Genomic DNA, 16,461 nt, shown 5'->3' with positions numbered 1-16,461 from the left:
TGTCATCCGCATATCTGAGGTTATTGATATTTCTCCCGGCAATCTTGATTCCAGCTTGTGTTTCTTCCAGCCCAGCGTTTCTCATGATGTACTCTGCATATAAGTTAAATAAGCAGGGTGACAATATACAGCCTTGACGTACTCCTTTTCCTATTTGGAACCAGTCTGTTGTTCCATGTCCAGTTCTAACTGTTGCTTCCTGACCCGCATACAGGTTTCTCAAGAGACAGGTCAGATGGTCTGGTATTCCCATCTCTTTCAGAATTTTCCACAGTTTATTGTGATCCACACAGTCAAAGGCTTTGGCATAGTCAATAAAGCAGAAATAGATGTTTTTCTGGAACTCTCTTGCTTTTTCGATGATCCAGCGGATATTGGCAATTTGATCTCTGGTTCCTCTGCCTTTTCTAAAACCAGCTTGAACATCTGGAAGTTCACGGTTCACGTATTGCTGAAGCCTGGCTTGGAGAATTTTGAGCATTACTTTACTAGCATGTGAGATGAGTGCAATTGTGAGGTAGTTTGAGCATTCTTTGGCATTGCCTTTCTTTGGGATTGGAACGAAAACTGACCTTTTCCAGTCCTGTGGCCACTGCTGAGTTTTCCAGATTTGCTGGCATATCGAGTGCAGCACTTTCACAGCATCACCTTTGAGGATTTGAAATAGCTCAACTGGAATTCCATCACCTCCACTAGCTTTGTTCGTAGTGATGCTTTCCAAGGCCCACTTAACTTCACATTCCAGGATGTCTGGCTCTAGGTGAGTGATCACGCCATCGTGATTATCTGGGTCGTGAAGATCTTTTCTGTACAGTTCTTCTGTGTATTCTTGCCGTCTCTTCTTAATATCTTCTCCTTCTGTTAGGTCCATACCATTTCTGTCCTTTATAGAGCCTATCTTTGCATGAAATATTCCTTTGGTATCTCTAATTTTCTTGAAGAGATCTCTACAAAGCCAAACAGGCTCTCCTTCAAAATGTAAATGCCTAGGTGTGTCCTGGACCTTCTACCCTTTGTTGTAACATTCCACAACAGCTCTGATCATCTTTACAATCCCAGGTGCTGGGCTGGACGCTGGATCTGGGAGCCAGGAGCACCGAGGTTTGGGAAGCAGAGCCTCACCGGGGGCCACTTTTCTAGCACTGGCTCCAGGAGGCGTAGGGTGAATGGTAACAAAAGGCTACATTTCCAGTCAAATCTATTTACAAACAAAGCCCCGTAAGGACAAAGAGTAGGCTAATATTACAAACTTTATTCTAATTAACAACAGGTTGTTTTAGACTGAGTGATCATTTCTCCCTTTAGCATACTTCTGTGAGGGCTTTTTGTAATTAGATCTAAGTGAATGAGGGGCTGAAAGACATAAGCTGGAATGAGGAACGCTTTAACTTATCTTGGTTAATTTTTATTAAGATAATCTAAAACATATCTTTAGGGAGTCTCAAAAGAAGTAGTCTCCTATCTTACTGAGTGCTATGGAAATGAAGCTGGTAGTATCTGTTTTGTATCTAGATAGCTGCAGCTTACCAATCTGACCCTGAATTGATTAGGACTGTAAGAAGCTAAAAATCCTGAATCAAGTTAAGAAAGATGTGTAATGAAAAAAGCCACTGAAGACCTTATCAAATCAAAAGCAGATGATAAATTTATTATAGACGCTCCCACTAAATAAGTGTACTCTACTTGGGAAGTCATCAAAAGTGCAAATATGAGTTCACTTTGTGATTTATTCAAGGTACTAATGGAGAGGTCACAATTCAATTTACACTTGGAGTTTCTTTCAAGGGAAAAAACATTCTAATTTCAGAAATGTAAACAAAAGCTCTAATACACAGACTACTTTCTGACTGAAAAAAAAAAATAGCCTTATTAGCAAGCCTGAATAAAAGGTATAAATTAAATAAAGCCCATCTGGTGGGGTTTTAATAGCGTCAGAAAGAAAGGTTTAAAGTTCAGCCTGATTGGAAGGGCCCATCATCTCTTAATTTCCTGTTATTAACTTTTCAGATATGTTTTTGGGTGTAATTTGTTCCATTTATTAAAAAGAAAAAAGTATCTAGTGTCGCATCAGTTCAGTAATCCCTGCAAGCCTGAGTCTCTCAGGAAAATATTTTACTCAGCAAGCAGGCAAGGTTTTACTAAATGAAGCCACCACTGAACCCCCTCAGCTAGGGAGAGACAGCAGGACAGCAGCAGCAGCTCTTACTGGGTTTCCTTCAGCCTCTCAATCAGCTGTTAACTGGTTAATTTATGACTTCAACAGAAGAGAAAATTTATTAGGGATCCAGGATGTAGACACCCCAGGTAATAATCACTGCTGTGTACAGAGCTGCCATAGGATGAAAAGCCTGCTTGGCACGTGACTGGTGTGGAGCAGCGGGCGGTGCGCGCCCTTCCCAGAGAACCTGCGCCTTCAAACTACCAGGAGGCGGCGGTGGGGCCAGTCCCTCAGGCATGTCCGACTCTCTGTGACCCCATGGACTGCAGCCCGCCAGGCTCCTCCATCCCTGGGATTCTCCAGGCAAGACGACTGGAGTGGGTTGTCATTCCCTTCTCCAGAGGATCTTCCTGACCCAGGGATTGAACCAGGGTCTCCTGCAGTGCAGGCAGATTCTTTACCAGCTGAGCTACCAGGGAAGCCCCACACCAGAAGGCAAGGGTCAATAAAAACATTTTAATCGCTGTTACAAAAAAGGGAAGCTTCCTTACTACCATAAACTTCATTACCTACAGTCAACACCTGTGCCACAGCAACCCTTACTACCGACAGTTCTCGAGGAAAGCTAAGAGCACACTGTAGGGGCAAACGACCCCGAAGAGCGCACTGTAGGGGCAAACGACCCCGAAGAGCGCACTGTAGGGGCAAACGACCGCCCAGGCAACAGAACCTGCGGACACTGTTTTGCTTTCCTTCCTTCCCTCTGTGCCTCAACCTTTGAAATGTTCTCTGTTACCATATTTGCATTAAAACAATTTGTCAATCTGTCTGTACAGTGTACTTATCAGTGTTGCACCTGCCAGTAATCAATCATTTAAAACGAACTTGAAAAATAAGAACAGTGCTCTGTTTAGGGCAAAGCAGAGATGAGTTCATGATCAGTGAGAAAAATCTCAGTTCGATTTTATGTTGACTGAAAAACATTACTGAGCTTGTCCTTCTTTTACATAAAAGCTATAATATAACCTAATACAAAAATGTATTTACCCAAAAAATTTCAGTGAAATCTTCAGAAAATCTACCCGCTTGAACTATTAGCTCAAAGTTCAGGCTTTCAACTCACCTAGAAGGAACTTAACTAAACTGAGAACACTGTAACCTAATGGGTAGTAATTTTTCGAATTTAACAACACGCCTAACAAAGCAACACTTCACGGAAGAAATCTAGGAGAGCAGTATAATCATTAAAAAAAAAAAACAAGATTTTTTTTTTTTTTACAAAAAGAAGACTGTCAAACCAAATATGCCCCCAGTATAACTTGTTTTAACTATATTTACTGTGTGCAAAAAAGCTAATCTTACCTATTGCCATGAATATTTCATTTACATTCATTGATGTTTTAGCTGATGTCTCCATAAATAATAAACTGTTATCATCCGCATAGGACTGTGCCTCCTGTTTGCATAACAAAAAATGAAATAAATGAGATACTTTTACACATACTATTACTATACCTCTCTTATTTTTGTTATTAAAAAAAAAAAAAGAAGCTTCCTCAGTACTATTCCAACTTGATCACCTCTCTATGGTTAGAACAAAGGCAAGGGTACTGCACAGTTATAACTTCCTTTTTGGCCTTAACTTCTCGCACCATCCCAGCCTGCTTCATCTGGTCTCCCATGACATCTGCTTTCAGAGGACGAGTCTGAGAGAGGTGGTGGTGGGGTAGTCACTAAGTGTCTGACTCTTTGGGACTCCATGGACTGTAGCCCGCCAGGCTGTTCCCTCCATGGGACTTTCCAGGAAAGAACACTGGAGCAGTAGCCATTTCCTTCTCTGGGAGAAGGGGGAGGCCATTCTGTTCTAAATACTATAAAACTCTCTTTGGTCTCTATGGCAATTTAATTTTACTTATGCTCATTATTTGCAATGAAGACAAACAGAAATCAAGTATTGAACACGGACTTCCACCACTAAACGATACCCTGTATTTATTTAATCCTGAATGACTTCCACAAGCAGTATTTTGAGTATGTCATGAGTCATTTCTTTGAAAATTTTATTACTGCTTTACAATGTCATGCTTTACAGTTCACTTGTATTATTGTTTTTGAGCCTCACAGCTGTTGTCAAGAACCATCAGTTACCTTTCCAATTTGATAAAACAAAATGAAGTTTCTTTGAAATGTTATGTGACAGGGCCACTTCTGACTGTAATGTAACTGCTCCGCCGGCGCCTCTGTGCTGAGGAGGTAACTGTCTCAGAAGGAGAGGCAGATGACACCACCCCTCACAGCGCTGTTACAGAATTAAAGGAGACCACACGTGCGCAGGCTCAGTTCACTACCTGATGGTCCAAGGAAGACCAGCGCTCCTTCCCCCCTGTGAACACCCCATCACCAAAGGAAAAGCCATCCCACCACTGATGACACACTCAGGGACCACAAGCAGACTGCTCTGGCAGAGGGGCTAAAGAGCGAGAGGATGGGGGATTCTGAAAACGTCTAACTAGAGACGGCTGCTTTGTTTTAAATGACTGTTTTGCAGTAAGGACCAGTCTTAATTAGCTATATTAGAAAACATGCAAACTGGATTTTTAAAAAACTTGTATTTTTGAAGACCCTTTTAAGAACAACTACATAGGTGCATGTGACCATGCGGGCATGCATATGTGTGCTGATATATACAGGTAAATTTTTAAAAAGTTAGGAAGGATACTGAAGTGTATGTGAGGGTTGGAGGGATTAGGGTAGGAGGCAATCACTTTTTGCTTTATATACTTCCATACTGTTTGTGAACAAATTACTACTTTTGTAACTGTTTAGGTCAACAAAATCTTTGAATCAACTTATATATTACAATTAAATAAAGATATTTTAAAATTCTTTATTGTGAGTTTCTTTACACATATATGTGAGATTCTCAGGTGGATATATATAAATTTTCTTTCTCAAAAAATTTTTTAAAAAATTTTATACTGGAATATAGTTGATTAAAAATGCTGTGTTAGTTTCAGGTATACAGCAAAGTGATTCAGCTACATGTATATACATATATCTATTCTTTTTCAGATTCTTTCCCCATTTAAGCTGCTACATTGAGCAGTGTATGCCATACAGAAGTTCCTTGTTGGTTATCCATTTTTAGACACAGCAGTGTGTACACGTCCATCCCAAACTCACCATTTCTCCCCCCACTGACCCATAACTATTAAGTTCATTCTTTAAGTCTGTGAGTCTGAGATCTTATTATCATGAGATTTAATTACATAGTATACCACATGTCTAATTACAAAGCATACACATACCATTTGTCTAAAAATTTTCTATCATTTGTATAGTTTTAAAATTCAAGTGTGGACACAGAAGAAAAATATGCACCCACACGTTAAACTCAACATACCTGGAAGTCGACTGCTCTTTTATTTGCCAGATCGGCCTTGTTTCCCGAGAGCGCTATTACGATGTTAGGACTGGCTTGCCTCTGAAGTTCTTTAACCCAGTTTTTGGCTCTGGCAAAGGACTCCTGGGAACAAAGAAACAGCTATTTGGCACAGGCTCAAAAAATAAGGAGCATCTTTGTGAGATGAGGCTTTAAAGACTGTTCAATGTGACTCTTGGAAAGACATTCTTAGGACTACTGTATTATTTGAGACCCTTTCATGTTTTTTAGGATCAGCTTTTCTATTTCATAAAAGCTTTGGCAGAAATGTCATTCTTGGCTAACAAAACAAGATTTAAAAAAATCTCTTCTGTAACTGAAATTCTGAATACTAGAAACGGATATTCAAACAAGTTTCAGTGTAGAATGCATCTCTACTCACCTCGTTTGTGATATCATACACAACTATGGCTGCCTGGGCTCCTCTGTAGTACATGGGCGCTAGGCTATGGTACCGTTCTTGACCAGCCGTATCCCATATTTCAAACTTCACTGTTGTGTCATCAAGACACACTGTTTGAGTTAGAAAAGCAGCTGAAAGAAGAAAATGTCTGCAGTAAGTTTATCATTTTCCTCCTAATATTTTAATTTTATAGAAAACACCTGGAATCCTTTTTTACTGCACGCTCACGGTTAATAGTGGCTTTAAATACTTGCAAGATCTATGCTTCAAAGCTAGATTAATACATGGTTACATACAAAACCTTTGTAATAAAATCACAGATTGAAAGTGCTTCTTACATTCTTAAAAAGTATAATATTAGACAACTTTAATACAGTTCTTCAGCTGTTTTTACAAACTGTGAATTTAAAAACTTTAATTGTAAAATGATTTAAGAAATACATACATTGATACTGTTGACAAAATGGGGGTGGGGGTGGCTGAGCTGACCTGTAACCCCCACCTACGCTGACAAGGGCACACCAAGCTGCTCTGCTGTCCGGGGTTTACCGGCACGCTCTGGGGGTTCAGGGCCAGTTCACCATCACTGAATCAGTATATTCTTATATGATTCCATCAAAGCATTATGAGACTTTAATTTCTCTAATAGTTCTTACCTCAACGCAGACTTAATTTATTTAACATAGATTCAGTATCAACTCCTAGTTGTCATCCTTTGCCCTATGGGTTTTTTGATTTGTACTTTTTCATCTGTTCTGTTCTCAGATTTTAATAAGAAAGTAATATTTTACAATGATATTTTTGCTCTTAACAAAGATGGCTGTCATATCTCACAAAGAATTACTGTATCACTTATTTTCTCACTTGTTTTCTGAGAATAATATGAAGTAAAATGTCTTTTATAAACAAGATTCTCCTGGCTCTAGAAATAAGCATCAGGAAAGACCACATGTATATTTATGAAAAATAAGAAACTGATTTGTAAGAGGTAAGTTATAAACAAGTGAACTGTACTTTAAAGTATGGTAACCTTTCAGAAGTAGTTAGCGGCACGAGAGATCAAGACCGACACCCAGCCGCTCCCCCGGCACCGGGGCGCACAGTCGCACCCCCATGGCTCCCCTCCTCCATAACCGCAGTAACTAGACCCTGCTGCTGCATCATTCACACTAGCTGGTGTGCGCCCTCCTTTTTCTTTTAGCTCAAGCGTATTCCTTTCCTTCTCTGAAACTGGCACAGATTTAAGTTATAAAGTTTTCAAATACTCTGTCCCCCCATGTAAGAGAATTATTATTCATTCCTATAAATTTTAGCAGTTTATCCAGTGATGTCAATCTTAAGAGATTCACTAGTTAATAGCACTACGCTGAATAAGTCAAGTTTAATTTGATTTACATCGCTTATATTAAACGTAACATCCATTTTTCATGCTATTTTTATTAGGTCAAGTGACTGCTGTGATGGCTTTAGTATCAACAACTATAATCTTCTCAATTTTGCAACCATCATAATAGAAATGTATTTTCAGCTAAATTCTATTAATAGTTCTGTGAGTTCTCACAAGTGGCTAGTCATATTTAAAATATATGCCAATGAAAACTTCTTTTACCATACAAAATTAGCAATAATATTAAAAAAAAAATTCTGTATGTACAATAAAGGATACCAAAAAAGTCCTATGTCACTTTTTCACAGAGATGGAAAGTCCTCATACAGAATGAGTGTTTTTAAACACTTAAAATAAAAAAATTAAGTACTCCTTTTTAAATGAAAGGGATAAAAGGTAAGGAATGGATCACAAAATACAATCCCTTTCTCAAGTATAGTTTGATGCAACTTCAAAAAACTGGGTTATAATTTGCATTCAGACTTTTCTCAAACTAGTTAAAGATACCGCAAAGGGCTACCAATCTTTTTTTATAAATGCATGTACAAAATAACAAAACACAGGAAAGAGAAATTTCAACCAACACATTAAAAGAATAACAACCCCATGACCAAGTAGATTCTTTTGAAAATACAAAGCTATTACACCAGTAGGCCAAAAAAGAAAAATCATATATTATTTAAATAAACTATAAAAGGGCATTTGAGTCACTATTCCTAATATACACACAGATTCTTCCTTAAAACAGATCAAGTGTCAATTTCATCCTTAAGCCTGAAACCAGCATTTTACACAAAGCTCTTAGGCAATTTCTCTAAACCTAGAAACCAGATATGAAAGTCAACATCACAATTATGTAATATCACTTCAGATATTCTTATAAAAATTGAAGTAACAAACTATTAGAAAGAGACATTATTTGGAAGAAGCAAGAAGACTGAAATGAAAGTCCAAAGACACCAGCTAAAATAAAGCAGAGAGCAAGTTCTTTAAATTGGCTGGAAAAGATCAATGTAATTGCCTTACAATACACAAGCAATAACCAGATTTTCAGTGGTATGCTGGGAAAAGACTTGATCCCTACCAAATTAGCAAAGAACAAGGACAACCAGCTCACCCCTCACCTCTCTGGAAGCCTTCCTCTCTGGCACCCCTGCAGTAGGTCCCGTCTTTGTGCTCCCAGAGCTCCCTGTGCAAGGACGTGTTTCACACTTTCTATCATTACTGGTGTACAGTATCTTTTTTCCTCCTAGACTGAGAGCTCCTCAAGAAACTATTCTTGTCCATATCCAGTATCTAATATAAATCTCAGTTCATATAAATATTCAAAAAGCTTGCTGAAGTTCATAACAGATATGTACAATTATTCTGGACTGTTTTGACTAATCACAGTTTCCAAATAGGAAAAAATCGGTATTTCAAAAGGCCTCTCTCAAGTTATTATGTAACTAACAAAACCTCAAACTACCAACAAGATCTTTTTAACTTAGTAACACCATATTGTTAACACCGTACGTTAGAAAGCGCGTGATTTGGGGGGAGGAGAAAACGGCCAATGTTAGAGGCCAGTGGAACGATATGCGTACAATCACAAACGGGAGAACTATTTAAAAGTGCTGTAGTGCCACAAGAGCAGAAATACGGGACTAAAATAGCCCCGTATTATAAACATGATACACTGCATGACCATCAAGATTTCCCCAAATCCTCAAGTTTCCAACGACTACGGAAGGATTTACCTTCTTCCGTCAGTCAGTCAAGTGTAGCTGATATCTTCAAATCCTCAGTGCTTCTAAAAGGACATTACTAGTCATTTATAAAGTTGCAAAAATAAATTCTAGCACTCAAAACATAAACTACTACATCAATACTGTAGCAACATTAACCAACCACCAACTTACCTGAATCTGCAAAACCACTTTAATTTATCCAAAACGTCTATTTTCTCTCTAAGAACCATCACTTTCTTAGACCTCTTCAGTTTTCTCTTCGCTTCCATCACCAGCACTAGCAGTTGGTTTTCTTTTCGGGCCCGTATTTCACAAAGAAACAGCTTTTATCATTTCAAGAGTTACTGAGTGTGTGACGACAGGCAGAGAAACACAAAGCTGTGCTGAGATGTGGGTGCCGGCCTGTCAGACAGGCCCCCTCTGAGCTGACATGGTAAGTTTCTATAGCAAGCTTGGCAGCAGGTAACACTTCAGTCTCAGCCACACTACGGATTACTGAGTAACAGAGCCTGGGGTCAGCTGAGAGTAGCTGAAACTGTGAATGTTAAATCTGCAAAACCCCAAAGCCTGTAATGTGTAAGACCCTGATAAATAATAAGCAAGGAGGGACACTGTGATAAACTGGGTGAGGGAAAGACCATCCCCACCAGCAGCATTAACCAAAGGTTAACAACGAAAAAGAAAGCATTCCAACAACTGACATGAGTCAACATGAACTAAACAGAGGGCAAACAAGAAAACGCAGGGAGCCAGTTACCACCCCAACCCTCAACGTACTACTTTACCAAATTGACAGGAAAGAATTACTTTATTAGAACTGACCAAAAATCCTTAGATCAGATTTGATTATATAAAAATTAAGGTCTTTAGGTCTGTAATTAAAACATGTGTCACACATTCACAACACAGGGGCAAACACATCTAGAAAAATTTCTACAGTGGATGCTATGAGCTTGATCTTTGGTATGTAGAAACCTCACGTAAATCTTAAGAAAACTTATACGTCAAAGATAATCGTATAACAAAATTCACAAAAGCCATATAACATAGAAAAAAATCAACACCAATAGTAATCGGCAAAATCATTCTCAGAGCAAAAATAGTTAAATCTTATCCTCTAACTGAGCAGAACTGCAAAATGAGACTGAAGCCGAGCACAGCAACCTCCTGCTCCGGCGGGGACGCTGTTTCCTGCTTTGGGAGTAACTCTGCCAACGTGTGGTGGAGCCACAGAAACACTCTTATTTGTTATCATAACATCTCATGGAATCTCTAATGATGGTACAGGAGCAAGGATGGTAGGGAGAACATGCCGCTTAAGTTTGAAGTATTTTTGTATTTAACATTAAGAAATAACCTAATGTATAAGATGGCTAGCAAACACATGAAAAGATGCTCAACATCACTCATTATCAGAGAAACGCAAATCAAAACCACAATGAGGACCATCTCACGCTGGTCAGAATGGCCACCATCAAAAAGTCTACAAGCAATAAATGCTGGAGAGGGTGTGGAGAAAAGGGAACCCTCTTACACTGTTGGTGGGAATGCAAACTAGTACAGCCACTATGGAGAACAGTGTGGAGATTCCTCAAAAACTGGAAATAGAACTGCCATATGATCCAGCAATCCCACTGCTGGGCATACAGACTGAGAAAACCAGAATTGAAAGAGACATGTGTACCCCAATGTTCATCGCAGCACTGTTTATAATAGCCAGGATGTGGAAGCAGCCTAGATGCCCATCAGCAGACAAATGGATAAGGAAGCTGTGGTACATATACACAATGGAATATTACTCAGTCATTAAAAAGAATACATTCGAATCAGTTCTAACGAGGTGTATGAAACTGGGGCCCATTATACAGAGTGAAGTAAGTCAGAAAGAAAAACTAAATACAATACCAATACAAAACTAAACACCAATACAGTATATTAATGCACATATATGAAATTTAGAAAGATGGCAACAACCCCCCTATATGCAAGACAGCAAAAGAGACACAGATATAAAGCACAGACTTTAGGACTCTGTGGGAGAAGGGGAGGGTGGGACGATCTGAGAGAACGGCACTGAAACATGTATGTTACCATACGTGAAAGAGACGACCAGTCCAGGCTCGATGCACGAGACGGCGCACTCAAAGCCGGCGCTCTGGGACGACCCAGAGGGACGGGAGGGGAGGGAGGTGGGAGGGGGGTTCAGGATGGGGAACCCACGTGCACCCGTGGCTGACTCAGTCAGTGTACGGCCAAAACCACAACAATACTGTGAAGTAATTCTTCCAATTAAAATAAGTAAATTAATTTAAAAAAATAATGTATAAATGAAAGGCACTGATGGCTTGGTAAGTATTAAGGAATTAAATTTAAAATTTACAAAATGACCTCTTAATTGTCAAAAAGCAAAATTATATAAATGTTATATATATATAAATATACATACATACATATGTAAATGTCCTCCCTTACATAAAACTTTCACAAAAGTGGTGGATTTGATGCCCTATTAAAACTAAAAGGCTATAGTAGTTAGAGATGGGAAGAGCTTTGTTCAGGATCTCAGATGTAGATTAGGGACTTGAGATCGTAAAATCCAAGTTGAAGGTTGTTTGGAAGTGATGTATAGGGAAAGCTCTAAAGATTTTAGAGCCAAGTAAGTCAACGGTTGAGTCTGATAGATCTGGATCAAACTTCAGGGAAAAAGATGGCGGAAACTGACCAAGAACGAGGTATCAAAGTTATCCGTGAAGGCAGACACTGGTTTGCTAAGAAAAAGGGAATCAATGGCCACTAGTATCATAATATTAATAGAATGAATTTTATCAGACAGATGAGCGCTGACTTCAGATGATAAAATTGCACACAGAGAGGAATGTATGGATGGTCTAAAGCCAACAACAGAAAAAATAAAAGCTGAGGCCATTTTTATTCTCCATTAAAATTGCATGTGTGCATAGGAGATTACAGAGCACTCGATTATAGAGCAAAGATGAAGACAAAGCCTTCACAGAAGAGTTACAGTTCAACTAATGCAAGGAAGCACTGAAGAAAGGGGATAAAAACAGACTGGGACAAAGAGGAAAGCATACACTGCGACTAAACTCAAACAGAAAACACCCCAAAAGAATGGCAAGGTAAAAGTTTTACTATATAGAGCATCTATTAATGATACGGCAGGGACCTCCCTGGTGGTCCAGTGGTTAAGACTCCGCCTCCCAACGCAGGGGACCCGAGCCAGACCCCTGTCCAGGGAAGCAGGACTCCAAACGCTGATGCGCAACGAAGGCCCGCAAAACGCACCAGAGACCCAGCACCACCAAGATGGCCACGTTCCCCAAGGAAAGTCCATCTTATGAGAGGCTCTAACACTCACCATACTGAGCTCATTCTTAAACATCTAATAAGGGACTGACCAGGGACTGGGGCTTCCGTGGTGGCTCGGATGTGAAGAATCTGCCTGCGATGCAGGAGACCCGGGTTCGATCCCTGGGTCAGGAAAATCCCCTGGAGAAGGGACTGGCTACCCACTCCAGTACTCTTGCTTGGAGAATTCCATGGACAGAGGAGCCGGGCAGGCTACAGCCCATGGTCACAAAGAGTCGGACACGACTGAGTGACTAAGACTTTCACTTTCAAGGGGTTGGTATCCAGAATATACATAGAACTCCTACAACTTAGCAACACAAAAAAAATCCAAACTACACAGTTAAAAAAATGGACAAAGGACTTTAATAAACATTTCTCCAGAGATATACAAATGGTCAGGAATTTCCTGGCAGTCCAGTGGTTAGAACTCAGCGTTCACTGCTGGGGCCCAGGTTGGATCCCAGGTCAGGGAACTAAGATTCCACAAGCCACGTGGCATGGCCAAAGGGGGCAAAATACAAACACAAATGGCCTAGAAGCACACGAAAAGATGCTCAACATCACTACTAGGAAAATGCAAATCAATACTACAAGATACCACTTCACGCCCATTAGAACAGCTACTATCAAAACAGCAAAAAACAAGAGTTCACAAAGATGTAGAGAAATTGAAACCCTTATGCACAGAAAGTGGTAATGTAAAATGGGGCAGCCACTGTGGAAAATGGTATAGAAATTCTTCAAAAATATTAAACACAGAATTACCATATGATCCAGAAATTCTGCTTCCAGGTATATGCTCAAAAGATATGAAAGGTATTTGTACACTAATATTCACAGCAGTGTTATTTCCAATAGCCAAAAGGTGGAAGAGACCGACAAGCTCATCAAAGGATGAATGAAAAAGCAAAATGTGGTGCATGGAATATTATTTTCCCTTTAAAAATACGGAAAATTTGACACATTCACAAGATGGGTGAACCTCGATCACATGCTAAGTGAACTAAGCCAGTCATAAAAGGACGCTATCATATAATTTCTCATACATGAGTGAGGTTCCTAGAGCAGTCCAATTCACAAACAGCAGGGTGGCATCTGACAGGGGTGGGGTGGGGAAATAGGGAGCTATTGTCTAATGAGCAGGGTTGGACGTGATGTCTGCACAACAATGTGAATGTACCTAAAGCCATAGAACTGGACATTTAAAATGGTTAAAATTATAAAAAATTTATTATGCATATCTTAACACAACAAAAATCATTCAAGCAACATCAGAAGATAATTGTTGCCAAATGAATACAATCTTGGAATACATAATGATACATAGGGAAGAGTCTGCATGAAGTCATGCAGAATGAGATAAAAAACAATAATCACTTTTTCTCTAACATGGTCTAGGAGGAAGATACACTTTTTAAAAGACTAATTCATGTAATTTTTTTCAGAAATAACAAAAGAGTAAAAGAAGCCAACGTGTTTTTTATTTCACAATTACAGCTTGATGGTTGGTTATTCTTAAAGGACACTACTCTTCTAAGGGAATCTACTAGCCAGGACTAAGCCAGTCACATGTCCAGCTGAACATGATCATATTAGTACATCTAATGGTACACTAATGCATATTGTTTTAAAATTAGTCGAAGGAGTTTGAATTTGGTTAGTACTAAGCTAGTACACCAAACCTGATCATCCTAGATAAAACCAATATTTGAACCTTCAAGGCTGACAGTCTGTGGTTACCACACCAAGGGGACTCACCAGATTGGGTTTATGTAACAATGATGTACCAAATACTAAACTAGGAAGCGGCATGAAGGCACCTAATACAAAGAGGAACGGTGAAGAAACGGAAGAAATGTGAGAAAAGGGGAGAGATTGTTATAAGCTGGTAACCAGTGTCAGAGAGATGCTCCCAAACACACAGCAAAAGAAAAAGTTAATAAAATTAACTTAGCTTGAAGGGATATATGTCTACGAAAGACATTTTATTTTATTTTATTTTTTACTTTTTGGCTGCATCGCAAGGCTGTGGGATCTTGGTTTCTCAACCAGGGATGGAACCCACAATTCTTGCAGTGGAAGTGTGGAGTCTTAACTGTTGGACAGCCAGGCAAGTCCCCATGGAGGACATTTTATTTATGGACAACAGATACGTTGTGGAATAGTTTAAGCAGTACTTAAAAAAAAATCCCTGCAGGGACCTCCATGGCCATCCAGTGGTTAAGACCACGTGTCCCCAGTGCAGGGAGCACAGGTTCGATCCCTGGTCAGGGAACTGAGATCCCACAGGCTGCATAAAGCAGCCTGGTTCTGCACATCAGGAACTCAGAATTCATCACACCAACCCAACAAAGGAGAAACTACACAAGCTGAAAAATCAATAATTGTTCTTTGATCTGAAAAAGTGAGGTTACAAGGCAATCTAACGCCCCCAAATTGGAGAAACAAGACAGGCTGGTACAGAAAACCGCAGCATCTGAGAACAATCACCTGAGGAAATCAGTGCTCTGTAGGAAACTGTAACTGGTAAACTTGCTGGAGGTTAGTTACGAACAAGTCTGAGTTAAAAACTCCAGGAGAGCTTCCTTGGTGGCCCAGCGGCTGAGAATACACCTGCTGATGCATGGTACATGGGTTCAATCCCTGGTCTGGGAAGATCCCATATGCCGCAGAGCCTGTATGTCTGGGGCCCGTGTTCTGCAACGAGAAGCCACCGCAGTGAGAAGCCCCCATCACTGAACCTGGAAAAAGCCCACAGGAAGCAACAGAGACGCAGAGCGACCGTCAACAGACAGACTCCAGGAGACGCAGAGCGACCGTCAACAGACAGACTCCAGGAGACGCAGAGCGACCGTCAACAGACAGACTCCAGGAGACGCAGAGCGACCGTCAACAGACAGACTCCAGGAGACGCAGAGCGACCGTCAACAGACAGACTCCAGGAGACGCAGAGCGACCGTCAACAGACAGACTCCAGGAGACGCAGAGCGACCGTCAACAGACAGACTCCAGGAGACGCAGAGTGACCGTCAACAGACAGACTCCAGGAGACGCAGAGTGACCGTCAACAGACAGACTCCAGGAGACGCCAGCAGCCGCGGGGAGGAAGCAAGGCCCCACACTCCTGTGGGTTTGACCACCAGCAACGAGGTTAGGGTCTCACAGTAAATATTAGAGAGAAATCCTCTCCTGCTTCTGGCAAGGTGAGGGGAAAGGAACCATTCTGAAATAAACGAGATCATAATGTTCTTAACAAAGCCCGTCCACGTAAGAAACTAGTTGATCTGAGCATAACCTGTTGGGAGTATCATCAGACTTTTAATGGACCTGGAGAAGGAAATGGCAACCCACTGCAGTATCCTTGCCTGGAAAATCCCATGGACGAATGAGCCTGGCAGGCTATGGTCCATGGGGCTTCAGAGAGTCGGACACGACTGAGCGTCTTTACTTGAACGGACCTGGAGAAAGAAATATCCAACTTAAGCCAGTTCTATCCTTCCACGTGGGAGAAAGGAGATTTCTAATTCCAGCCTATTCTAGCCATCCTGTCTTGTCTAAGGCAAGGGAGAAAAAACCTGATGGCCACTTGTGCAGTGGAGTGTTTAAACAGGCTCACGAAAAGACAGACATAACTACAGGACTATAGAGGCGTCCCCTCCTCAACAACTCTACCACACTACTAAAAGCGCACTCACACCAGTTGCTTTTGCTTACTGTATCATATCCAGATAGCAAGAAAAATTACAAGGCATACTAAAACACAAAAAGCGGTTTAAGAGACAGAAAGAGTATCAGAACCAGATCAGCAGCAGAAACGCTGGAATTAAAAGACTGGGAATTGAAAACGACTAGGATTACTGTGCTAAGAACCGTAATGTAAAGACAGAATGCAAGAATAGACGGGCAATGTCAGCGGAGAGATGGAAAGATTAAGAATCCCCAAAAGTGCTGAGATCAAAAATACTGTAACAG

General features: G+C 40.4%; 1 protein-coding gene across 3 annotated transcripts in view; it reads right to left on the bottom strand.

Annotated features, from left to right (window-relative positions):
• RAB5A (RAB5A, member RAS oncogene family) overlaps positions 1 to 16,461 on the bottom strand; it is a 35,914-nt gene that overhangs the window by 3,025 nt on the left and 16,428 nt on the right. For 2 of the 3 annotated variants that reach the window (XM_081559370.1, XM_081559380.1), the window contains exons 3-5: positions 5,983 to 6,134; positions 5,562 to 5,684; positions 3,521 to 3,614 (exon numbers count right to left, since the gene is read on the bottom strand). In XM_081559370.1, coding sequence (XP_081415496.1) covers positions 3,521 to 3,614; positions 5,562 to 5,684; positions 5,983 to 6,134 — 369 coding nt within the window. The remainder of the gene's footprint in view (positions 1 to 3,520; positions 3,615 to 5,561; positions 5,685 to 5,982; positions 6,135 to 16,461) is intronic. The other variant, XM_081559388.1, reaches the window with a different exon arrangement.

The sequence above is a fragment of the Giraffa tippelskirchi genome, chromosome 2, assembly GCF_054371585.1.
Source record: "Giraffa tippelskirchi isolate mGirTip1 chromosome 2, T2T-mGirTip1v1.2.pri, whole genome shotgun sequence".
Classification (NCBI taxonomy): Eukaryota; Metazoa; Chordata; class Mammalia; order Artiodactyla; family Giraffidae; genus Giraffa; species Giraffa tippelskirchi.
Note: the sequence above shows the minus strand (reverse complement) of the source record. Positions and strands in the feature narration are given on the sequence as shown.